Source organism: Ictalurus punctatus, chromosome 13 (assembly GCF_001660625.3).
Source record: "Ictalurus punctatus breed USDA103 chromosome 13, Coco_2.0, whole genome shotgun sequence".
NCBI classification, from domain to species: Eukaryota; Metazoa; Chordata; class Actinopteri; order Siluriformes; family Ictaluridae; genus Ictalurus; species Ictalurus punctatus.
In genome coordinates, this window is record NC_030428.2 from 1407129 (window position 1) to 1433171 (window position 26043).

Sequence of the window (26043 nt, forward strand, 5' to 3'; positions counted from 1 at the left end):
TCTCCAAAGATCACAGCTGGAGAACTGCAGAAGTTAGTTGTGTCTTGGGGTCAGAAAGTCTCCAAAACTACAATCTGAAGTCACCGACATCACCACAAGCTGTTTGGAAGGGGTTCAAGAAAAAAGCCTCTACTCTCATCCAAAAACAAACTCGAGCGTCTTCAGTGTGCAGACACTACTGGAACTTCAAATGGGATCGGGTTCTACGGTCAGATGAAACCAGAATAGAGCTTTTTGGTAATAAACACAGAGGTGGTTTTGGAGCACACAGAGAGGTAGCCGTATGGAAAAGTCCCTCATGTCCACTGTTAAATATGGAGGAGGATCTTTAATGTTTTGGGCTGTTTTTCTGCCAGAGGACCTGGACATTTTGTTAGGACACATGGCATCATGGACTCTATCAAATATCAACAGATATTAAATGAAAACCTGACTGCCTCTGACAGAAAGATTCAAATGGGCCGTGGTTGGATCTTCCAGCAGGACAATGATCCAAAACATCATCAAAATCAACACAGAAATGGTTTACTGACCACAAAATCAAGGTCCTGCCCTGACCATCCCAGTCCCCTGACCTGGACCCCATAGAAACCCTGTGGGGTGAACTGAAGAGGAGAGCCCACCAGCGTGGACCTCGAAATGTGAAGGATGTGGAGAGATTCTGTATGGAGGAACGCTCTCAGATCCCTCGCCATGTATTCTCCAACCTCATCAGGCGTTATAGGAGAAGACTCAGAGCTGTTATCTTGGCAGAGGGAGCTAGCACAAAGTATTGTCTAAAATTGTGCCAATAATTGTTGCACACCTATATTTAACAAAGATGTATATTTTTTAATAAACCTGTGTTTGTGTTCGCAATTGTTTGATATCCATGAGAGCAGAGCCTTCTTTGCTTCATATTTACCACTGTGTGTGTATATATATACCTTAACTTCTTATGGATTAGTATTAATGTATAATGTAAACATTTCTTCAAAAACAGTCCAAATGTCAACACTTGATCTTTTTACCCCCATTAAAACGTAAATCAATCTTTTAAAAAAAACAAATCCGACCCCTTGATCTGAAATGTGCATCACACAATGTGTAAACACAGTTAATGCATTTATTTATGTGCAATGCTTGACCACAGTCAAGAGAATCATATTTACTAAATAAATTCTTTAAAAAAAGAAAAGAAAATACATTTTTTAAATAAATGAGATTAATGAAAACAGTTCAAATGTCAAAAAGGGAAATATATATATATATAAATTTTATAAATAAAAAATCTGACCCCTAAATAAAGCATTTAACTTAACGAAAGTGAAGACAGTCTACACTTTCACACTATTTAAAAGCTTTCCAAGACCTCCAGACATAAAGAAGGGAATCAGATCTCTTTTTTTTTTGTACTTTTTATTTTTATTTTTGTAGAAATAAACTCTTAACTGAAGCTCTAGACCTTCACAAAGTCATTTCAGTCTTAATGTATGTAACGTATTTCCCCTCTGTTGGAATTGCCCCAGCATGACCCTTTTTCTTTTAATGCTTATAAAATTCGCCAATGTTTCAGTGTCATTTGTGTTCGTGCGTGATTTTCCTCCCCCCGTTGTTGACTCGGAGAGGGTGGAGTGTTCCCTCGTTCCCTTCCCTCCCTGCCTGTATATAAGCAGCAGCGTTCGAGACGGCAGACACGAGACACGAGAGCTACGTTTGAGCTGCACCTCTGTTCTGACCCTCCACGTCCACTACACAGTGAGTCAACCTATCCCTCTTTATTTATTTATTTTTTATTTTATTTTATTTTTTTTTATATTATTATTCTTTATTCATCGAATTTCTGTCACAGGACTCGACAAGGTTACGGCTTTCGGCGCTTCGTTTTCTCTAACAGCAGCTCTACGTTATCGTTTCTACGGTACTAATTTCCACGGCGACGTTTTCTGTAAGCCGGTTGTTTATGTAACATTTTTTTATGGAAGGAGTCTCCAGTGTCAGTTATAGTCATTAGAAGACTTAATTGTGACCGGCCGCTGGAATTGAATGCGTTTTAATATAAAGCACAATAATCTAAAAGTGTAAATAATTTTCTCTACAAAAAAAAAAACTCCTAATTTTTTTTTAATGCACCTTAAATTTAAATAGCCATTTATTTATTTATTTATTTATTTATTTATTTAACTGTCCTGTTGAAGATCTAAAATCTGAGCTAAAACTTAGTCCTTGTATAATTCTGTGACGCGAATTCACTGTTTTATCATGTGACTCGCCTCACCCGGTGAAAGTTGATTCTTTTGGCTCTCAATCGATTCATTGGCATTTTAAAAAATAAATAAATATGACGACCGGTGACTCGGTTACAGACGATAAACGAGTGAATGAATGAGTAATTGCTTATATGTAGGAGAGTTTTTCACGAACGACACGTTAATACTTTGAGAGGGGGGGGTAAAAAAATCGGCATAGCCACTCGGTCATTTACATTTTCATTTGGGGGATTTTTCCCGTTTTGATAAAACGCTGACGTTTCGTAGAACCCAGCGACTGTAGACTGTCGCAGGGTGAAATGAACACCTGGCGTGTTTACTGTGAACAGCCACTAATTCCATTCCACTGTCCATGATCGTCCTCATTACTGTGTCCCTCTCAGACTCAGCTGACACGATGAAGTCTTGGTTGGCGCCCGTAGCCGTGGTGCTGTGTGTCCTGGTGTGTGTGGCGGAGGCATACCCGCCCAAACCCGAACCTCCGGCGGGAGACGCGGGACCCGAGGAGCTGGCCAAGTATCACACGGCGCTGCGCCACTACATCAACCTGATCACCAGGCAGAGGTGAGCTGTTACACCATTATTACACATTACATATACATTTGTATTCATCACCCAATCAACGAGTTCCATTTGGCCTAAATCTGGGCCGCTTCTGTTCTGCCAGAGCGGTGCCGGATCTCTACCGGATCTCTGTTTTCTTACAACAGCACATCCCTGTCAGTTTTATTCGTCTTCCGCCGCCTTTACAAAACGCTGACGCTGGAGACTCCTTCCTGACATAAACACACTTCCTGTTACGCTTAAAGAAAACGTCACCACCGTATCAATGTCCCTGTTACTATAGAAACGTGTAAAAGACTGAGAGTAGTGTATACACACTTCAGCCTCATTTACTCTCCTTCACACACTTCTAACCTCGCTAAGCTATTAAGTGGGCTTAACTTGTTGTATTTATCAGTTTTACACACACACACACACACACACACACACACACACACACACACACACACACACACACACACATTTACCATTGAGCTATTGTCTTTTGATGCTCTGACCTGTAAGGAAGATATTTATTATTTTTTCCTCTTTCTTTTCATTCTCTTTTCCTGTACATTTCTTCACGTTTACATTTCATTCTTAAAATTTCTTTTAAAAAAAATCATTTCCCCCTCTTCACATTCTTTTTTCTTGTTTTTTCCCCTTCTATTCTATTTCTTTCTCTCTCCCCCTCACTCTCATTTTCTTTTTGTTCTTTTCATTCCGTTTCCTCACTCTTTCCTTCTGTTATGTTTTTTCTTGCTTTCACGTTCTTTCCTTCTCTCTCTCTCTCTCTCTCTCTCTCATGCCTCTTTCTTTCCTTCTCTTCCATCTCTCAATTTTTCTTTCTTTCTCTCTTCTTCCATCCTTTCTCTATATCCCTGTCCCTTACTCTCACTCTGTGTGTCTACCTTTCTCGCTTGCTCTTATTCTCCTCTCCTCCTGTCTCCTTACTTCTCTCTCTCACTCTCTCATTCATTTCATTTTTTTCCTTATCTCTTTTCATTCTTCTCCCCTCTCTCTTTTCATGCATTATTATGTTTTCCCCCATCTGTCTCTCTCCCTTACTCTCTCGCTTTTACTCTCCTCTCATTCTGTTTTTCCATAATTCTCTCTCTCTCTCAGATATGGGAAGAGATCCTCTCCTCAGGTAGAGATGGCCGAGCTGCTCTTCGGTGATGAGGAACAGGACGTGAGGCCGCGGTGAGAGACGGATAATAAACGTATGATGATGATGTTGATTATTAGTGTCGCACACAGAGTCTGACTCTCACGCCCTGTTTCTTCCAGAATGGATGACGGTTTGACCTGGTAGTCGTCTCTCACTGCATTCCTCGTTTGTCATCCTTCTTCATTCCGTTTCTCTCTCCGCCGTCTCTCCGGGGGTTATACCAAACAGCCAAAGTAGCATCAAAATATTGGCACATCTCTCTCTGTCTCTCCCTCTCTCTCTCCCTCTCTGTCTCTCTCTCTCTCTGTGTATCTGTATCTGCCTGTTTTAAAAAGTTTTCTGTGGAGCGACAATTGTAAATAATTTGTTACTCACCCAATTGCGAATAATAAAGAATGACTAAATGTTTAAAATGGACTTTGACTTCATGAAAACTAATCACGTTTTACTCCTCAGACTCACAGGAGCTTGAGGTCAGATCAATAAATGATCATGATTAACATAAACAAAAGACTTGTTGAAAGCTTTCCTGACCACTCTGAGTGCCATTACACTCTTTAGCGACTAGATGGCGATATTAGTACAGTTTTATTTATTTAATTCCACACCGCTGGGGCTCCAAGCACACACACACACACATACACATACATACATACATATATATATATATATATATATCTACACTACTCACTGTTCGAGTTTACATATCTGCTGAGTATTCCTTTCTAAACATAATTTCCCTTTCTTACAAACTTCTTACTGAGGATTTGACGAACTGTTTATATACAGACCCAGATAAAATTCTGTGCTGTGTGCTAATTTTCTTTAAGTATTAGACGCCATTTTAGGCATACGAACTTGGACGTTGAGCACAAACTAGCTAAACAGAGCAGCTAATAAACCAGCTCGCTAGTACTGAGACAAAACTGTCAGAAATATCAACATTTTCCTCAGATATGTTGGTAAGGTACTTAGAAATGACTATATGACTTAAGATTCCATGTAGTTACACTTAGCAAAGACTGTTAACTGAAATAAAGTGTTTTTTTTTGTATATATTTATTATTATTTCTTTTAGTTTTCTATATGCAACGTTAGCATTCCGGCTAACCTAAGCGTTTCATTAACTAGCATAAAATGCTCTAAAACAGCCATGACCTAAAGCTGAACACTGAGGTGCTTAACCCCCCCCCTTGGTTCTAGTAACAAAATAAAACCCCTTCGTGATATTCTATATCAAAATAATACTTGTAAACAAAAGTTTTATATTTAATTGTAATTTACTTTCAGTCACAATTGATCGAGGTGGTAATCGTTTGTTAAGCGCTTTGCTCGTCTTTCTGGAGGCCGCATTTTGGGTTACTAAAATGTCTAAAGAATAGAACAGCATTTACCTTAGGAACTTTGCTAAGTGTTAGTCATCAATGTACACAAATGTAGCAACAAAAAACCTGGCGAGATATTTCACATTGGCCCAATGTCTATTATGGGTGGCACTGTTGGCAAAAGGAGCACGTTCCATAACCCTGCCAACGTTGGGCAAGGTGGAGTTAAAGAGGCTGAAAATCTCTTGGTCCACTATTGACCCCGTGGACAATATTATATCGGGCCAGTGTTGGCACGGTGGATTTAAACATGGCCGAAATTTTGACGGCCTAAAATCAGCCTGATGGACAAAATTACGTCGGGCCAACATTGGCACCCAACCAAATGGTTGATCTTGGGTTAACACTGGTCCAACATTAGTTTGCGACCTGGCTAGTGAATAAAGTTTACGTCGTAAAATAAACCCTAAATACCAAATCTGTTCAAGTGGACAAGTGTGTTACATGGCTAGATATAGATAGTCTAGTGTTTATGTTTGAACTATCTGAGCTAATTCAACAGTTTTAAGTGGCTTTTCACAGGGACATGTACAGCAGACTGAGCGCTCCACATAAACGGACTAAAAATGTGAGAGCGTTGATATGGTCAGGCTTCCTGTAAGGAACTTTCTCAGTAACATGGTTAAGGCTCTGGGATACTGATCAGAAGGGCGGGGGTTCAAGCCCCAGCACTGCCAAGCTGCCACTGTTGAACCCTTGATCCTTAGGTCCTTAACCCTCTCTGCTCCAGGGGTGCCGTATTATGGCTGACTCTGTGCTCAGACCCCAACATTTCACTGTGCTGTAATGTACATGTGACCAATAAAGATGCACTATACAACAATCTGATTCACTGCAAACTGGAACTGTCTAGAGCAGTTCTCACCCACCCTGTTCCTGTAGATCTACCTTCCTGAAGACTTGAGCTCCAACCATAATCGTGTCCACCTGACCATCTAATCATCGCCTTAAGAAGTTCTTGAGCAACTAACACAGGTGTTAGAGTGTGTTTGGAGATGAAACCTGCAGGAAGGTAGATCTCCAAGAAGAACGTTGACGACCACTGATTTATAGCTGTATTATTTCAGCTGTTTAAACGGACCCAAGGTAGAAACGAATTTATTTCTTCTTCTTTAAAAACAACAACAAATAAATAGAGAATAACAATATGACATTTTGGAGCGTTCATGTGAAAACAAACGCTTTAATTAAACGCTACACTACACGCTGCGGGTTATTTTGTGCATGCAGTGCTGTTTAAAACGGCAACACACGTGAGCGTGACGCTGGAGGCTGCAGAAGTGGCGCAGGTGGGCCCCACCACTCGGTGCGTTTCCGCTTTAAGAACCCAGCAGCGCGCTGACCGAATGGATCACCCAGGATTCAGTGGGAGCTGATTGGAGCGTCGTTTTTCTTGATAAAAAAATCACCTGTGTATTTCTTTCTTTCTATTAACACCAGGCTCTTACTGTATTTACAGTTATAGTTTACGGCTTAGAAAGGTTTGTCAGCGGGCGGTTGTGTTGGAAAGCAGTCTCCAATCTGGACGTAATCTCACACTGGATCATATCAGCAATACGGGTAGGTCGCGCGCATCTATAAACGCTACGGTGAGGCTTTATAATGATTTAAAAAAAAATAAAATATTTTATTACATTTGAAATCGACATGCAACCGTATTACACTATTCACGTCTGGTCCCAAGACCCTCAATAGGTCATAGGACATACACGGTAGTATGCGGTGGTTGTCAGGGGGCGTGGCCTGTTGTCTAGGCGATCACAGATCCCATCCAAGAGCATCACTCTGCTAATTAACCTTCTGTTCACAAACACGATTATATTTGTACCAGTTTTCTTTCAGGAACACGGTATAACATGCTCATATTCAGTTCCTTGTAGGACGTCAGAGCTTTCTGGTTTTCTGACTGTGAGGAGAATTAGACAGAGCTATTAATCAAGTCAAGAAAAAAAAGGCCAGTTTTCAGGTCATTTTCTATCCGGAAGCTGTTGTGTATTCATACAGCGCTTTTCACAACATCCACTGCCTCAAGAAATCCAGATGTAGCTAGATTTAGATTGCTGCCGAACAAGCCGGCGGTGAGGGGAAAAACTCAGAGAAGCCATGAGGAAGCAATCCTGAGACTCAAAATGGATCCTGTTTTATTCTACTGGGTCACAACAGATTACTAATTATTACAGTGTAGGCTAGCACGTTCGCCTCACACCTCCAGGGTTGAGGGTTCGATTCCCACCGTGGCCCTGTGTGTGTGGAGTTTGCATGTTCTCCCCGTGCTGTGGGGGTTTCCTCCGGGTACTCCGGTTTCCTCCCCCAGTCATGCATGGTAGTCTGATCGGCGTGTCTAAAGTGTCCGTAGTGTATGAATGGGTGTGTGAGTGTGTATGTGATTGTGCCCTGTGATGGATCGGCACCCTGTCCAGGGTGTACCCCGCCTTGTGCCCGATGCTCCCTGGGATAGGCTCCAGGTTCCCCCGTGACCCTGAAAAGGATAAGTGGTATAGAAGATGGATGGATGGATGGATGGACAGTGTAGGCTACAAACGTGGAGAACTGAGTGTTTACAGGATGTTCAGTATGAGAATATTGTGAACAAGGACAGTCTTTATGATTAGCATCAGCTTAGCTATAAATCTGTAGTATCCAGGTGAAATAATCCACTGAAGAAACGTGAAACTTGGATGTAAACTGTTTTGTTTTTTTCCCGCAGCAAGCTCCAAGCAGAAGCGCGCCTGACTTTCTAATGACGGGACAGGGTTGACTGACAGGGCTGTTGAGTCCCACATAGACGTTCCTGCAATAATCAACTCGAGAGGAAATGAAAGCGTGATTAACAGTCTCTAGATCATTGAATGCTGAGATATATTTTCATTTGGCAATTGTTCTCTTCTCTTACGGCTGAGTTTACCTGCTTGTCAAATTTAAGGTCGGACTCGAAACTAGCACCGAGAGTATTTGCGGCGTTTTGTGTAGTACTTGACAAGGACCCCAATTGTTCAGCCACAGTTCTTATGGAATCTTGATGACTAAATGCAATCGTTTTTATTTGGGCGCTTTATTATGTCAAGTAGACCTTTTTTGTCATGTAAAATAGAAAATTTTTTATTAGTCACGTCTGATATATACACCAATCAGCTAATACATCAAAACATAACATTGATTATCTCGTTACAGTGTCACCTGTCGAGCGGTGGGATATACTGTATTAGGCAGCAGGTGAACAGTCAGTTCTCGAAGTTGACGTGTTGGAAGCAGGAAAAATGGGCAAGCGTAAGGATCTGAGCAACTTTGACAAAAATTGTGATGGTTAGACGACTGGGTCGGAGTATCTCCAAAACAGCAGGTCTTGTGGGGTGTTCCCGGTATGCAGTGGTTAGTACCTACCAAAAGTGGACCAATGAAGGACACCCGGTGACCTGGCGACAGGGTCGTGGGCGCCCAAGACACATTGATCCACGTGTTGAGCGAAGGCTAGCCCGTCTGGCATCTCTCAGCAGGATAACGCTCCCTGACACACTGCAAAACATTGTTCAGGAACGGCTTGAGGAACATGACAAAGACTTCACGGTGTTGACTTGCCCTCCAAATTCCCCAGATCTCGATCCGATCAAACGTCTGTGGGATGTTCTGGACAAACAAGTCCGATCCACGGAGACCACACATGGCAACTTTCAGGACTTAAAAGATCTGCTGCTAACATCTTGGTGCCAGATACCACAGCACACCTTCAGAGGTCTTGTGGAGTCCATGCCTTGACGAGTCAGAGCTGTTTTGGAGGCACAAAACGAGGGGGAACCCCCACAGTATTAGACAGGTGGTTTTAATGTTCTGGCTGATCGGTGTATATTATATTAACTCTGAAGTGAAGAGACAGCGAGTGCGTGTCAATCCTTTGTATTCCCATCTTGCCCTCTCTTTTATAAACATTACCCCACCTGGCACCTTCAGGGTCGTTTCCTTGGAAACCACCATGGTCTGAGGGGAAATAAGTAAACAGTTCCTATTTTGGACCGCCCTGTAAGTGTTATTTTGAATGTTATCTGCCTTTTGGGTATGATTTGGCTACTGATAAACGTGACTCAGGAAATTTTACAGCTTTTTTTTTTTTTTCCACTTTCTTTTCATTTTAGAGATGAAGCAGTGCACTCAAGCATGAGAGAAAAAAAAAAAAATCAGGGTAATTAAAAATTCTCTCCTCATCTGACCCCAAGAGTGGAGGCTAATTGATGCACACGGGTTGAATTAACTTGAAGCTGTGAAGCTGCAAAGCTTTTTGACGTTCCGTAGTAACAGCTTCTTCGCTTTAATATTCATGAGCACAGGCGAATAATTAATCCAGCTGTAGCCTGCGGGACCAATCGGGGTCAGAATTAGCATAAAGGTAACTGAATTTATTTGAATCGGGTGTCGACCTTGAGCGTGAAGAGCGCGATATCGGAGAAATGATTACCTTTTAATGAATTATTAAACGATCTTCGCGTCATGTCGGGTTAATTTAACAAAGTAGCGTAAGTACTTGGGACGTTAATGAAAGCAGGATGAGTTTTAACCCCTCCGCTGTTAAATAATAAGGCTGACTTATAATTATTTGATTCCCTTTCTCTAGTTGCCATGGCGAAAAGAGGGAGAAAAACGTGGATGGGGTGGATGGGGCAGGTTGGGGTGGGGGGTGCTATGCTGCTATGGTTGTCTTGGATACAGCCGTTTCCCCTGTGATATAATGAGGAAGTGGACTCGTGGGAGAGCAGGAGGCTATTCTTAGGACGTTTCATTCGGTGTTTAGTGCACTTCGGGAATACTGATGCTACGTGACGTCACGTCGTGGAAACAGCTGAGGTCAATCTACAAAGGGTTCTGGCACTTAATGTAGTTCCTGAATCATTTACGAAAACAAAACGACTCAGAATGAGTCTCACAAAGCAAACAAACGTGGTCTATTTTCAACAACGAACGATAAGGCTTTATACTCAAGACCGACTGCCCTGATTGGTCCAGCAGGCCACAGCTGGATTAATTAACGGAATATTCATGAGAAGACGCTGCTAATCTGGAAGCAGCATCTTCTAGACTAAGAAGGAAGTGTGGTGTATCTGACGGGTTTAGCTAGCACCGCGTATCTCGGGTCCTGAACACTTTATAGGAAAGAGATTTGGTCGAACTTCTACATGTGTCTCTGCGATGATAAACAGAGGGAATGCGAATAACTAGCTGTCCTAATTCAAACACATAGCACCACATGCCCACGCTGTAATCACACACACACGTCTTCTCTATAATCACACACACACACACAGCTGTGTTTGGTGGTGTGGGGATTTCTGGGCACGCAACAGGAAGTCTGATTTCACAGCAACCACACCGGAGACGATCGATCCGAGAGAGACACGGAGACAAAGAGACTGAAATAGAGACCCAGAGAGTGAGAGAGTGTGTGTTGTGTCTGCATTATCTACTTTATTCACATCAAACTGGAACCAGCGAATCATTTATGAAGCGACTCAGGAGTCGTTTAGGGAAGGGGAAAAAAAGTTGTTGTTTATGTGGACTGAAACTCGGGCTTTCGGTGACTGAGAATAGAAGACGAGATCTTAAAGACTCGAAGTGGAGTACGGGATAACGTTTTGTTTGTGAGTCTTTTAAAGCAGCAAGCCGTTCTGTTGGACGAAAAAAAAAAAACGAGTCATGAATTGAGTTTACTGAGAAAAATGAATCAATTTCTAATCATCATCATTGTGGCCGTGTAATCAAATCATAACATCCCTTATTGAGATTTTAGTGGCTGAATCTGTCCATCTCTCTCTCTCTCTCACACACACACACACACACACACACATACACACAAGTCAGTGTTTAAAAGCTCTTCTCAGGTCTGTATTTATGGTTCTGTGTGTGTTCACACTTCAGTCAGGAAGCTGATGTGAGCTGTAATTAATGTTGTGCGCCTTCGGGGGTGTGTGTGTGTGAGAGAGATGATGAGTTTGAGGACTTGCCCATTAAGAGCATCACACACACACCCTCTCTGAGTGTAATTATATATATTTGTAGAGTGTATATTTTCATACAGTGTGTGTGAGAGATGAGTGTTTAAGGAGCGGTTCATGTCGTAACTTAAAATATGAGCTACTTTAAGTAGAACACAGAAAAATGACACACACAATAATGGGCACACACACACACCCACACCCACACACTCCGGTCCATCTGAGCGAGGTGGTCTCAATCCACTTCCAAGTGAACCCGACTCTGAAATTCGACTCTCAATCGACTCGCTACAGGAAGTGAATCAAACCAAAGAATTGATTTATCTCTGATTTGGATAATAGGTGTGAAAGCACTCTTAAGGCATGGCATGGTGCCACTTTTTATCGTCTGATACCGATACTGAAACCTTGAGTATCAGCTGATCTCAATACACAACCGATATTTTTTCTACTAAGAACTACAGTGGGGGGGGACAAAAAACTGAAGCACTTAAAAAAAAAAATTATGTAGGTAAAAACACAACGTACAGAAAACCTGAAATTGTTTGCAAGTAGCGATTAAGGGGGCCAAGCACCTTTTCGGCCCCACCCCTTAGCAATGGAGGAAACCCAGAAGGAAGCCTTTGGGACCCACCAGCACTTGTTCCCAAGAACAAATACAGAATTTAAAAGCAAAATCTCTTCACTGCCTGTTTGGCAACAAATTTTGTACGCACGAACCGTCCTGTATCTAGATAATCCGTTCAGGTTGGTCTCTCCATGCCACAATCCGAATCCGAATCCGACGATTTAGGCAAAATTTGTACATGTAGGAAAGCGAATAACATTCGGCATTATTATTCTAAAGATATGTCCAAAATTGGCCTAGAGGGGTTGAGTGCCCACCAAAACCGCTGGTTCGGTAGCATAAAAAACCTTTTAAGCGTTCTATAGGATACCATAAACTTTCATAAGAAGTATAAAACTACTACTACTCGTACTAGTACCACTAATATTAATAATAATGATGAAGAGAAAACATACCATTTCAATAGGGTGCCTATACACCTACAGTGCTTGGCCCCCTAATCACAGCAATTACTTGTGTACAGAATTGGCACTAAATAAATGATTATGATGTAACTGTAGAACATGGCATTTCTATGTTTAGCATCTGATGTCCTAAAACGCTGCATTTTTGGGTCATTTCCTGCAGCCAGGTCGATTCAGAGCTGAATCGCGTTTCACTCAGAACCCTTACAGCGCTGCAGATAGGATATTGATCGAGCGCTGCACTGACACACCGCTGTAATGTTGATCATTTTCTGCTCATGCGTGTTCTTTTTTTTTTATGGATTTCTGGCTATTTCTGTCTGCAGCACGGACGAGCGTTCGGCGCTCTGTCAATTAAGGCAAGACTTCATTTGTATGAATCAGTTGGGAGATGCTGCTGTTTCGCTCCTGCACTTCATTCTGCTTGCATCAGATTACCGTCTCGGTCTTTCAGGGATGATATCATTCAGCCCGGACGTTTTATTTATTTATTTATTTATTTATTTAAAAATCAATTTCCTGAAAGAAACTTCCTCCGTTATAATTAGCTGCTGTGTTTGTGTCAATCACGCATAACTACGGCCTTTGTGGTCTGTGAACAGTTCCCTTAGGAGTCCCTTTACTCCCTTACAGCAGCGACTGTAGTGTTCAGACTGTTCCACAAATGTTCTTCATGATCACATGCTGTGTTGCTGGAAGAATTTTCTAGATTTCTGCAGAAACGTGACCTAAAACGAACGCAATTAAACAAACGAGACAGAAATATTGTACTTGGTTGTTTATTTATTGAGGAAAATGATCCAGTATTGCATATCTGTGAGTGGTAAAAGTATGTGCACCTGTGTTTTCAGTATGTGGTGTGACTCCTTGAGTAATAACTGCAGATAAGCGTTTGGGGTAACTGTTGATCAGTCCTGCACATCGGCTCGGAGGAGTTTTATCCCGTTCCTCAGTACAGAACAGCTTCAACTCTGTGATGTTGGTGGGTTTCCTCACGTGAACTGCTCGCTTCAGGTTCTTCCACAACATTTCTACTGGATTAAGGTCAGGACTTTGACTCGGCCATTCCAAAACATTCACTTTATTCTTCTTTAAGCGTTCTTTGGTAGAACGACTCGTGTGTTTAGGATCGTTGTCTCGCTGCATGACCCACTTTCTCTTCAGATTCAGTTCATGGACAGATGTTCTGATATTTTCCTTTAGAGTTCTCTGGTATCATTCAGAATTCATTGTTCCATCAGTGATGGCGAGTCGTCCTGGTCCAGATGCAGCAAAACAGTCCCAAACCCTGACACTACCACCACCATGTTTCATAGATGGGATCAGGTTCTTATGCTGGAATGCAGTGTTTTCCTTTCTCCAAACACAACGCTTCTCATTTAAACCAAAAATTTATATTTTGGTTTCATCTGTTAATAGTGAGCCAGAGATGGAAAGATAGTAAGCACAGACATGTTTGTGAAATAGAAAATTCCAGTTAACAAAAGAAAAGTGCCAGAATTCTCTAAACACCAGTATGTAAAGAAAAATGATTCAATATTCAATACGCCTATTGACATTGTTGTAAAGTGTTGCCATTTGCCAATGTACACCAACCCCCCCCCCAAAAAAAAATATATAAACAAGTAAACATTTTTATTGAATTTTATTGAATCTGCCAATAGAATAAAAACGCTTTTTACGCTTGAAATGAGTAAACATGTCTAGAAATTGGCTTAATGGTTTTATATTGTAGTTAATAGTTGAATTTTCCTATTCTAAAGATATTTTACTATGATGTCATTGTGCAGTGCGTTTTTATAGTGTTTTACAAACCCAGAAACTCCCATGTAATATTTGATCCTCACCTCAATTCTTGCGTCCTGTCTGATAATACATTAATAACTGATAATGCATTAATGACTGATAATACATTAATAACTGATAATGCATTAATGACTGATAATGCATTAATGACTGACAATACATTAATGACTGATAATACATTAATGACTGACAATACATTAATGACTGATAATACATTAATGACTGATAATACATTAATAACTGACAATACATTAATGACTGATAATGCATTAATGACTGATAATACATTAATGACTGATAATACATTAATGACTGATAATACATTAATGACTGATAATGCATTAATGACTGATAATACATTAATGACTGATAATACATTAATGACTGATAATGCATTAATAACGGCACTTTTATTCCTAACTAATGAAAATACACGTTTATTAACGTTTCCCGATTATTTCGTCAACTATGACAATTATTATTAAATGCTTGGTGTCTGTGTTTCATTCTCCTCCCTCCCTCTAGCCCTCTCTCTATTTCTCTCTCTCTCTCTCTCTCTCTCTCTCTCTCTCTCTCTCTCTCCTGACCCTAACCCTCTAACTCTCCTTATCTTAGAAAGCCCAGAAGTCCCAAGATACCAGCCATGCCTGTTGCATCATCCAGCTCTGACTCAGGTGAGCCTCCTGTTTTGTTTTTTTTGCCCCCCCATCTTTCTCTCTCTAATAAATCCCTGGCCGCGTACGCTTGCCTCAGAGCTTTCTGCCAGCACATTGCATTAAGCCATTTCCTGGTTTACGAAGCAAGGTAAGGGAGAGGGAAAAACGCAGATTAGAATCAGGCCTGAATCCTGATCGCTAATGGCATGGAATTATGGAACAGTTAATGTGTCCTAGTAGCTACGGTGAAGCAGAAATAAAGTGTGTGGCTCTTTCTTCTGAGGTCATTCTTTTACGTGATCGATATTACCCTAAAGATCAAAGGTTTTTGGTTCAGGATTTGCTTTTTTTTGTGTTTGAACTCCAGACCTCAGACTCGGATCGGTACAGAAATCTCGCTGTCCTAACGAAGGCAGGATTAGCAATAAGCGCTCGACACGTCAGACTTTTGCTCTCGGTTTTACTCTTTTCCTCTCGTTTGCACCTAATTTAAACGGTTGGATTCAAGCGGTGATGAATCGACGGCGATTCCTTTCCTCAGATTAAGATCGGTTTCCTCAGGATGGCTTCGGGGGAAGTGGCGAGAGAACTATCACTCCTCATTTTTCTCCTCTGCTTCCTCTGAGGAGTCATTACGCTACACTGTCTCCTGGATCTCAGCTGCACCGACAAGCCCCCTCAGGAGGAAGACGAGTCACGAAACGAGTCGATTCTGATTCGGATTCTTTTAGGCGAATGTTGAGTCTGTATGAATCAGGTTTTTTTGGTCCCTCTTCTTCTATTATAGATTAAAGGTAATCCCGTTACTCTGGCCGTGTCGTCTAGTCAAAAACGCTTCCATGGAAACCTCATTTCAACATCTGACCTGATCACTGGCATGAATTCATTCATCTTCAGCGAGTGCTCAGGGCCACGGTGATGTCCGTGGCCCAGGGATCATGATGTATCTGTTCTAAACAGATACAAATACATTTGTTGATAGTTCTCAGGTTGTTGCAGAGCTGCAGGTCTAAGCACAGGTGGCGGATTTCTCCGGAAACGTGATCTTCTCACAGCGATTCGTTCACTCTAGTCATGGATACGGTGCAAAGACGGGGAAGCATTTCACTGTCGCGGTCTCATACAAATGAATTGAGTCCAATTATTATTTTTTTTAAATATTAAATTTGACTTGTATGCTCATTGAGAAGGTTTTTCATTGTTCTTCAGCGTTATTAAAAGAAAATCTTACTTAAAAAAATCATACCGGCGTTAAATACAGTATTTAATGTGCTATTTAGTTGAAAATATTACCTCTCTTTCTTTTTTTCTTTCTTTCTTTCTTTTTTTCCTTCCAGCTGCCATTTTGTTTCCCATTTTAAAAAACAATAACCCAAAAACAAATGTTTATGCCACGCCCACTTCTGGTTAAATGGCTGAAAATGGACAAAAAAATCTTGATTATAGGAAAACTTATCTGATATTTCTCGTCGTGAGATTCTTACATAACAAATACAAGAACATTAAAGACCTATTTACTAATTTCCAGCTTAAAAGCGGATCGTTTTTGCTTCTTTCTAGAAATAAACGTTCGAAATTAGCAGACATTGTTAAGCTCGGAATGAGTCATATGGGGAGAGAGGATTTTAACATTATATATCTGTTAGAATACAATCGAATAAAGAGAAATGAGAGAGGAATTCGCCTGTATTTCCGAAGAAGTTTTGGAGGAGTCGTGAATCCAGTTTGGGATCTCTGGAGCTTCAGCTTCTCAGAGTAATGATTGACGTTCTACAGCATCTTCACGGTTCAATGTGCGCTTATAATACCGAAACACATTTTAGAGATATCTAGTTACTAGTCACAAACTCTGTCCAGTTAGGTTTGTGACGAAACAGCGAGGAGTCGTTTTGGGGAGCCGAGTCTCGATCTGAAAAGATCTGGAATTCCCAGCAGGAGCATCAGAGGTGCTTTGTGATAAACCGAGCTTCTGAGGTTTAAAAAAAAAAAAAATACTGAAACGAAGCTGTGAGCTACAAGAGAGAGCTGACACAGAGGAGCCTCGTTTTCTTCCAAACCCTCCCAGCCATTGTCAAGAAAGATCGAGCTGAGAAGCAGGTGACGGGAACTAATGAGGAGAGGAAGACCGAGAGACTGCGAGAGGAGGGAATTCAGGAAGGGAAGGGCTGCCGGCAAGCGTGGCTGACGTCAGAGAGGTGAAAAAAAGTGAGGGAATGGGAGGAGGAGAGCGAGCGCGAGGCAGAGAAGGCGAGAGCGACGGAGGAAGCATGGCTGGGAGTCTCTTTAACAGGCTGTCTCTGGAGGAGGCTGGCTCTCTTAACTCTCTCAGGAGCCCAGGAGGTGAGGGTGAGAGAGAGAGAGAGAGAGAGTGAGAGAGAGAGAGAGAGAGAGAAAGGGAGAAGAAAGGGAACTCTGGTATACGATTACTGACTACGATTACGATGAAGACATTGTTTGGCGTAATACTGGCGTTAATGTCGCTCTGAGTATTTTTATGTCGTTAAATATTAAGTATTGTGTATATAATGGTAATGTTTACCGGCTCTGGGTTTTAAATGAAGAAAGAAGAAATGGGGGGGTAAAAAAGTGACAGACAAGTACATGATGAAGCTTCCTGAGTGTAGAGAAAGAGTGTGTGTGTGTGTGTGTGTGTGTGTGTTATTTTCCGAGGCCCGTCCACGTTTATACGGATCATTTAAAAATCAAAAAATAAATTTGTGCAACGTTTAAAAAAATAAAATAAAATTTTGCGGAAAACTTTCGCACGGCCTTTCGCAGCGATGTTTGTCGGTAAACGAGAGCGTTTAGCTATACTCGCGTTCGACGCACGTGAATCGAAGAGGGCTGGCTTCGACGTCACATGACGCGTCTCAGCCCGAACCTGTAGTAATTTAGAAAATTCGCACGCTCCTTTGCGTGGAAAATTGCGGCGTTTCCGCGATTCTGCGTTCGTTTCTGCGCTTGCAGAATCGTGGCCACCGTTTTTACAGCTCGACACTCGACGATTAAACTTTTGATTAAAAAAAGTGATAATTTTCACGCTGAATTCAAAGAAAACGTACGGCGTTTCGCCATTTTGTTAACCGTAGCTTGGAAAACAATCAAAGCTGCTTCTTTTTGATGGACTGCAGCGTTGATTTATTTTTTAAATGTATGGATTTACAGACAATGTGTGCGGTTAACTAGCGTCCATGCTAATAGACTATGGATTTATTTACGATGATGTTGTATCATTAATAATTCATGTTCACGTGAATTGTGTTGCACGAATGACCTCGTCAGGCGATATCACTGAACGTTACACAAATGAAAGGAGAAAAAAAACAATGGGACAACTTTCTTTTCTTCTTCCCGTGATCTTTAGAAAATAGCCAAACATGTGACTTGTGGAAACTGGTCCGTTATGTATGTATTACATAGGGGTAGATGTGTTCGGGTGACCGGGTTGACGACTCGCGCGTCAACGCGGAAAACCTTTACCTGTGTTTCAGAATGTCTTTTTGAACCTTTACTTCCATATTTATAAACGTAATAGCAGTGGAATCGCTTTAAAATAAAACGTTCCCGTCTGAGACGACTAAACGCACAGGAAATGCTCGTATTAGCAGCACGTCAAGCAGAGAAGAAAGCATACTCATGCACCTCGTACATATTTCACCACACTGTTAAATTATGTATTAAGCAGAAATATATGAATGGCCTTCGGGATAATTACTCGGCGTGACGGTTGTTGCGTTTCTGACTGAAAGGAACTTTCAAAGGAATTTTCTTTCTTTTATTTCATCCTAATGAGGTTTGTCACGGCGTCTTTTGGAAAAATCGTGTTATGGCAAGACTTTAGAGGCTAAACCGTGGCTAAAATTTCACCTCTTCATTGCATCTTATTTTCACACGAGTTGTTTCACCCGATCGTCATCCCACTGATTGAATCACCCGAGTCTAATCTCACCTTCAAATTAAACTGCTAATCCTAGACGTTCACATACTTTTGCCACTCGCAGAGATTTTTCCTATATTATAAAAGTATAATAATTTTGTCTCATTTATTTAATTGGGTTCTCTTTATCTACTCTTAGGACTTTTTGAGAAAATCTGACGATATTTTAGGTCATATTTATGCAGCTATATAGAAAATTCTAAGGGGTTCACAAACTTTCAAGCACCACTGTATATTGTAAAGGTCTTTAATAAAGGTCTAGAGCGAGCGAGGGTGTCAGTCTGTAATTAAGGTCTAAGGTGAAGATCTACGGTCTATAATTAAGGTCTGTGGAAAGGCTGTGTAAGCTTATAGCGAGTCGTATACACCGGTTATAAGTCCGTGGTGAAGGTGCGTGACGTAGAGATAACCATCACAAAGTTTTCTTTGGACTGTTTCATCACTTTGGTGGTGGGTGATGGGGGAAGGGGGAGGCTACGGGTATCAAAGAACGCTATGTTATTCTGTGGACAGTGACGTGGAACGTGAGGTTAATAAAAGGAGAATTTGACATTGCATAGGAAGCGCATTATAATGTATAACATGGGTTGTGTAGACTAGTAGACTAATACATTCACGTGTCGCCGCTGTGGAGAAACAAACCAGCGCACTGAGAACGGGCGCTATGAGAGCCGCGGGTTGCGTATCACCATCTTATCTGTTCAGGGGCAGTGGTGGCTTGATGGCTAAGGCTCTGGGTCACTGATCGGAAGGTCGGGGGTTCAAGCCCAAGCGCTGCCCTTGAGCGAGGCCAGTAACCCTTTCTGCTCCGGGGGGCGCTGTGTCATGGCTGAGCATGCGCTCTGAATCCAACTTCTGAACATGGTGGGATATTCAAAAAGAAGAGTTTCAGTGTGCTGTAATGTACATGTGACTAATAAAAGACTCATTATCATTATTATCTCACTCAGCTAGTTTAGCGTCGGCTCAAAGAGGCAGATCCAGACTTATTTTCGGACCGAGGCTAGAGGTAAACATTGCGGAAAAACGCAAAAACACAACAGCCCTGCTGTAGACATCACATCCTTCGTCCATCATTAAGCATTAAGGCACTTTCTGATTGACTTTCGCTATTAATGCTAGTGATCCTGATCCTTTCTGCTCTCCGGACCTGCCTGATCCGTTTGGATGCCATAACTCTGGATGGAGCTCTCATCAACTCCAATTCCGGATGGACGTTCTTGCTGTGGTTGCTGGGACTATGGTTGCTTCAAAGGCCCGGGGACTGCAATTACCACATGCAGTTTTATACTCGGGTCTCCTTTGAACAGTGGACTAGTTAAACAAAACAGACTTCTTTTGAACTTTCTTTTACTTTCACACTATCCGTCGTCACCCAGATGAGGACGGGTTCCCTTCTGAGTCCGGTTCCTCTCAAGGTTTCTTCCTCATATCATCTCGGAGTTTTTCCTCACCACCGTCTCGCTCAATAGGGATAAATTCACACACTTAAAATCTGTATCCTGTGTTTATATGTTTCTGTAAAGCTGCTTTGAGACACTGACCATTGTAAAAAACGCTTTAGAAATAAAATTTTATTGAATTAACAGTGTGATTAGTGTAGCCTAAAAAAGACTGAAGCTGGAAATATCATTTGTAGCCTGTGTGTCCTGAAACAGTTTTTGACTTGTCGACAACTCTGTGATTTGTAATTCAAATTTGTAATGTACCTATAATGTACAGAATGCTTACAAAACATTCAGGGGCATTGAGTTAGGGTGCATGTGTAGAGCGGTAGCCCAGTGGTCATAAGGGCAATCATCATGTCTGGAACATTTCACCCTCCTTTTCTCATCGAAATTCTGGACCTCTGAAATCCCCTGTGTCTTGACATTTGGAAGGCAGAAATAAGCCTCTCTACAGCCGTCTGCACCAGCACAGCATCCGGTGAGGCTCGCCACATCAATTGTGTTGCCTAGAATCTTGGAATGAAGAAGAGAAATACACAAATCAAATTGTCTACTTACTTGACCTGTATATGACATGACACCCCTTGTGTTTTGCAAGACGACCACGGCAAACCTTCTTGTTCCTTAAACACATCCCACTACACATCAGGACTGCGTCTCTTAAAAGGCCTCTCAGGCTGTCCACAACGGGGAAGGAGCTCACCAAACCTGAGAAGCGTCTTCCATTTGTTCTTGATCTTCTTGCACCCATTGACTGGCTTCTTATAACCACCTGCCTAGGGTTATTAATGGCCACCATGTGCAACAGATGGAATCAAATGGAACCATTGCCTTGACTTCAATTGCGTCAAAACAATATGCAGCAAGCTAAACATTTCAGTAAAGTAGGCAGGAACCTCATCCTGAATGGACTGTAGAACTTCCTGCCCTTCCTTTTGTTCTCCTGGCTATGGGTAACTCTGGTATCATCAACGTTCAAATCCTAGATAGTTGTGTTTGTGAGCTGTTTCCCAATTGTACATGATGTATATCGTTTCTGCATTGGAAAACCTGGAACTGCCCGTGTTGAGGTCGAAAGGAAGAAGACCCTGTCCCGACATTCCACACAGATCTTCTAGAGTTGGCTCGCTTCTGGTCTGACTAGATAGATCATCCAGGAAAGCAGGAAAACATCTTCCTGCCTTTTTTAAAATTACTTTCCCATCTTGTGTTGGGCGACGAAACTTGTTTCGCTGGTGGTCTGATTACTCGACCCATCAAAACTGGTGTGCAGGTGCGTGGTCCGAATGCAGTCGCTGTGATGTGACCAAAGCAGAATTCTTCCAGGCATCAGTGACATCATATTTGGAAAAGTTGTTCGAAGGCAGCTTGACCATGGCCTGTAATATTTCCTCCAGTCATATTTTCGTCAACCTTTTGAAATCAAGTACCTTTCCATCTCACCATACTGTACGTACACTATTTGGCCAAAAGTTTGTAGACGCCTGACCACCACACCCATATGTGACCCAGGAGACCTTGGGCGCAGTTGGTATTCCAGTTCATCCCAAAGCTGTTCAGTGGGGTTGAGGTCAGGGCTCTGTGCAGGCCACCTGAGTTCTTCCACTCCAACTTCGGCAAACCATAGACCTCACTTTTAGGTATGCTGTACCTCTGGGAACTATATTCATTTCATCACAAGATCCAAAGTTTTGATTTCTGTTCTTTCCAGTATCTCATAAAATATCCTGGCACTGGGTATCACTCTCTCCCTTAGTCCAAATGGCGTTTAAAGTTTTTATAAAGAATTTTTAATGAACAGATATGTGGATGAGAACGAAGTAAAAGATTCGGGGATTGACGACTATCAGTTGCCACTTTATTTCCTGGGTCCTGGGTGCTGACTGGCATTTGATAGTCCCCAAACCATGCACCCTACCTACCCCAAAGGTTTCCCCTCCTACCACCAGTTATTATTAGGTATCCTGAACAAGTTGTCGCTCTCATTTTGGGATTTCTTGCAGTAATCAGATGTATTCCGGGGACGACCCTGTGGCTCTCAGTCGCCATCTTACGGAGCCGTGGTATCTCTGTGGTTACAAAGTTGAACTTCTGATTAGAAGGTCGTGAGGTCAAATCCCAGCACTGCCAAGCCACTGTTGGGCCCTCGAGCAAGGCCCTTAACCCTCAACTGCTCAGTTCTATAAACGAGATGATTGTAGGTCCCTCTGGATAACTGCGTCTTCCAAATGATGTAAACGTAAAATGTAAAAATCTGCATCTAGGATATTGTCCTGGTGTCTCGAATGCTATTGGCTGTTGTGAATCATGTCGTGAAGCCACTCATGTTTGTGTCGTAGTTAACGAATTAAAATTCACTCCTCAGTTTAGCATTCTCAGATTGAAGGATTTTTCGGTTCTTGTGGCTGTTGCACCGAGATTAAAGAAAGTTTTCATCGTCACAAAGGAGGTTATGAGGAAATGAAGCCACATGCTTGTAGATGCGCCAACAAAAGTATCACCAGGTCACGCATTCTGCTCAAGTTTCCTGTTTCCTTTAGTGTCTTGCCAAGGTGTTTCCCTAAAAACCTGCCCTCTGAACGTTTTTCAGACAACATTGTAGGATTTTCTTTTATCGAAGGGCACACGCACTGGAATGTCAGCACCTGATGGAGAACGCAAGTCTGTGTTTGTACACAATCAGGGCTTCTTCATCAGTAAGAGATATTTAACGTTTTTGGAAGGTGTCTCCAGCTGCTAGAACATTGTCAAGGACAGGAAGTAACTCGTTTCTGTAACTGAACACCTACAAAAGTGATTGACAGTGCAGTAAGTGTGTGTGCTAGTTTGCATCTGTGTGTATGTTTGTTTACGTGTGATGTGTGAGGCGTGATTGAATGGGTTGGTAGAGGATGTGTGAGAAGAGAAAGCAGATTATTTACCTGCTCTGCTTGGCTGCTGTTCATCTCTCCAGCATGTTCTGTGTGTTAATTAGTGGAGGGGAATGTGCTAAGCCGCTTCCTGTCGTGGCTCTTTATCAGCCTTCTTTTCACCCTGGATTGTACTGTGTGTGTGTGTGTGTGTGTGTGTGTGTGTTTGCACGAGCACATAAAACCCCTTCATAATCTACCTGGAATGTATTAATTACATGCCTGAAAGCATTATGTATGCATGAGCAGGTCTGGCAATTTAAAAAAATATAATAATAATAATAAATTAACAAAGTAAGAATTTTAAATCACAAAGCTACAGTGCTCTCCATTAATATTGGCACCCTTGGTGGTAAATATGAGCAAAGAAGGCTGTGAAAAATTGTCTTTGTTTCACCATTTTTTAAAAAATTCACAAAAATACTCTGCTCTCATGGATATCAAACAATCGCAAACACAACACAGGTTTATCCAAAAAAAAAAATAGTTAAATATAGGTGTGCAATAAATATTGGCACCCTTTTAGTCAATACTTTGTGCTAGCTCCCTTTGCCAAGATAACAGCTCTGAGTCTCCTATAACGCTGATGAGGTTGGAGAATACATGGCGAGGGATCTGAGAGCGTTCCTCCATACAGAATCTCTCCAGATCCTTCACATTTCGAGGTCCATGCTGGTGGACTCTCCTCTTCAGTTCACCCCACAGGTGTTCTATGGGGTTCGGGTCAGGGGACTGGGATGGTCATGGCAGGACCTTGATTTTGTGGTCAGTAAAACACTTTTGTGTTGATTTTGATGTATGTTTTGGATCAAAACATTAAAGATCCTCCTCCATATTTAACCGTGGGCATGAGGTACTTTTCCATACGGCTACCTCTCTGTGCTCCAAAACCACCTCTGTGTTTATTACCAAAAAGCTCTGTTCTGGTTTCATCTGACCGTAGAACCCGATCCCATTTGAAGTTCCAGTAGTGTCTGCACACTGAAGACACTCGAGTTTGTTTTTGGATGAGAGTAGAGGCTTTTTTCCTGAAACCCTTCCAAACAGCTTGTGGTGATGTCGGTGACTTCAGATTGTAGTTTTGGAGACTTTCTGACCCCAAGACACAACTAACTTCTGCAGTTCTCCAGCTGTGATCCTTGGAGATGTTTTATCCACTCGAACCGTCCTCTTCACAGTGCTCTGAGACGATACAGACACACCTCCAATTCCAGGTCGATTCATAACATTTCCAGTGGACTGGAAATTCTTAATTATTGCCCTGATGGTGGAAATGGGCGTTTTCAACGCTTGTGCTATTTTCTCATAGCCGTGTTTGTGAGCAGAAAGAGACGACTCTTATTGGTGAGCCGGTTCACGGGCTCTACATTTGGAGGTGTTTCAATATAAGAAAAGACCCCATCGTGGTATAAAACTCATCGCTGGCACGTAATCGTGTCTAGTGCTCCGTGAAGGAAAAGATCAGCATGAATCCGTAATCTCCGAAAGCTCGGTATTTTATGAAGAACCGCACGTGTTTATTTTAATCTTGCCTTTTCAACGCCGAACACATCTGTTCGGTTCAAATGAAAAGCGGGCTCGCTGATTCGTGCCAGCGCGAGAAAGCCAGGGACGCACCAGACAGAGCAGCAATCAGAGTCAACACGGGAGAGGATGCGAGTGAGAGGAAGACGAGTGAATTGCGTAATTAAATCCAATTATGTAGCAGCTGTGAGCTTCAACACGGCGCACTCACGTCTCATCCTCCAAATCCCTCCCCATTCACACGTCACTCGACGTGACGGACACTCTACAGGAAGGCACGAGAACATCAAAGTTCTCTCCACTGCTGCTTTTGGTCTTTCAGGCGGTTCAGTTTAGCTACAGATGAGAACATGGAGAACTCCTTTTTCTTAATACGCCCGATTTAGCTAGCGTTAATTAACATGCGTTTTAATGAGCCGAGGGACACTGGTGTGCGAGCAGTGTCACGATGCTACAGCTTAAATTCTGTTCTCTTACTAAGAGAAATGTATTAACCGTGTTTCACAAACCACTTCAGTTCCGCCAGAGTGAAAAATCCTAGAATTATTTTTATCTCTGTATTAGACAGGAAGGCTGAAGTGGGTTGGTGTGTAATGAATCTGATTTTCCATGGAAAAGCTTTCCTTGAGTTTCTATTTATTTATTTAATTTTTTTTTATAGCCGTAGTGTGATTGTTCTCCGACTTCCCCTCTGTTTTCCTCTCCAGCGATGCACAGCGTCCTGGACACACTGAGCGACAGCACCGGCTCCACCATGGCCAACGATCTGGACCTCATCTTCCTGAAGGGCATCATGGAGAGTCCTGTGGTGAGCAAAGTTGTATTTCTGTACCACGCTAAACTTCCAGAAGTCCAGGTATTGCTGTTTTCATGTCATCTTCCCTCGTCAGGTTCACGGACGATGGCGTTCGACAGTCGCGTGAAGATTTCAGGGCTGAGATTTAAGCTATAATCTAAATTCACGTTTATTTTCAACGTGGAGTTTCAGCATGTCCTACCGATCATCTCGAACCTCGGTGTTGTACTAGGCCTCTATGTGGGCGTGGTTTAAACGAAACGATTAGAAGTGCATTAAAGTGAAAGAAAAACAGGAAGTACAGCTTTAGACAGTATTTAATTATAATATAATTTTTATTTATATTTATTTATTATTTTTTTTACCTGGCCTGCCTCTTTTAAAAATGGACCAATCAGATATCGCTCACAAGTCCCAATTGTTTATATGGGATTTTTCACGATGACAAAAAAAATGTAAACTCTTGTTGTGTGTACAGCTTTAAGTGCATTAGCGCTCGCTTAGCGCCTTTTAGTATCTGATGAGAAGGAATCTCACGTGCACCTTACCCAAGAGTAGCCCCGCCCACTCATTCAAAGTGCTCCAGGATCCCGTAGCAAGCCCGATACC

General features: G+C 42.0%; 2 protein-coding genes across 9 annotated transcripts in view; both read left to right on the forward strand.

The window, feature by feature from the left end:
* The first annotated feature begins 1627 nt into the window (after positions 1 to 1627).
* Positions 1628 to 4380, forward strand: pyyb (peptide YYb). 2 transcript variants are annotated; one of them, XM_047159658.2, is made up of 5 exons: positions 1677 to 1737; positions 1832 to 1927; positions 2633 to 2813; positions 3918 to 3995; positions 4083 to 4380. In XM_047159658.2, exons 3-5 carry the CDS (start codon positions 2647 to 2649, stop codon positions 4105 to 4107), a joined length of 270 nt encoding a protein of 89 aa, XP_047015614.1. In that variant the 5' UTR covers positions 1677 to 1737; positions 1832 to 1927; positions 2633 to 2646; the 3' UTR covers positions 4108 to 4380. The 2 variants fall into 2 exon arrangements, with proteins under 2 accessions (XP_017338410.1, XP_047015614.1); XM_017482921.3 differs by lacking the exon at positions 1832 to 1927 and having other exon boundaries at positions 1628 to 1737.
* A 1740-nt stretch (positions 4381 to 6120) lies between these two features.
* mpp2b (MAGUK p55 scaffold protein 2b) overlaps positions 6121 to 26043 on the forward strand; it is a 31672-nt gene continuing 11749 nt past the window's right edge. For 2 of the 7 annotated variants that reach the window (XM_017482874.3, XM_017482876.3), the window contains exons 1-2: positions 17019 to 17166; positions 25346 to 25446. In XM_017482874.3, coding sequence (XP_017338363.2) covers positions 17034 to 17166; positions 25346 to 25446 — 234 coding nt within the window. In that variant the 5' untranslated portion in view covers positions 17019 to 17033. Of the gene's footprint in view, positions 6435 to 6675; positions 6909 to 14689; positions 14839 to 17018; positions 17167 to 22816; positions 23014 to 25345; positions 25447 to 26043 lie in introns of those variants that run through there. The other 5 variants (XM_053685423.1, XM_017482878.3, XM_047159642.2 and 2 more) reach the window with 5 other exon arrangements.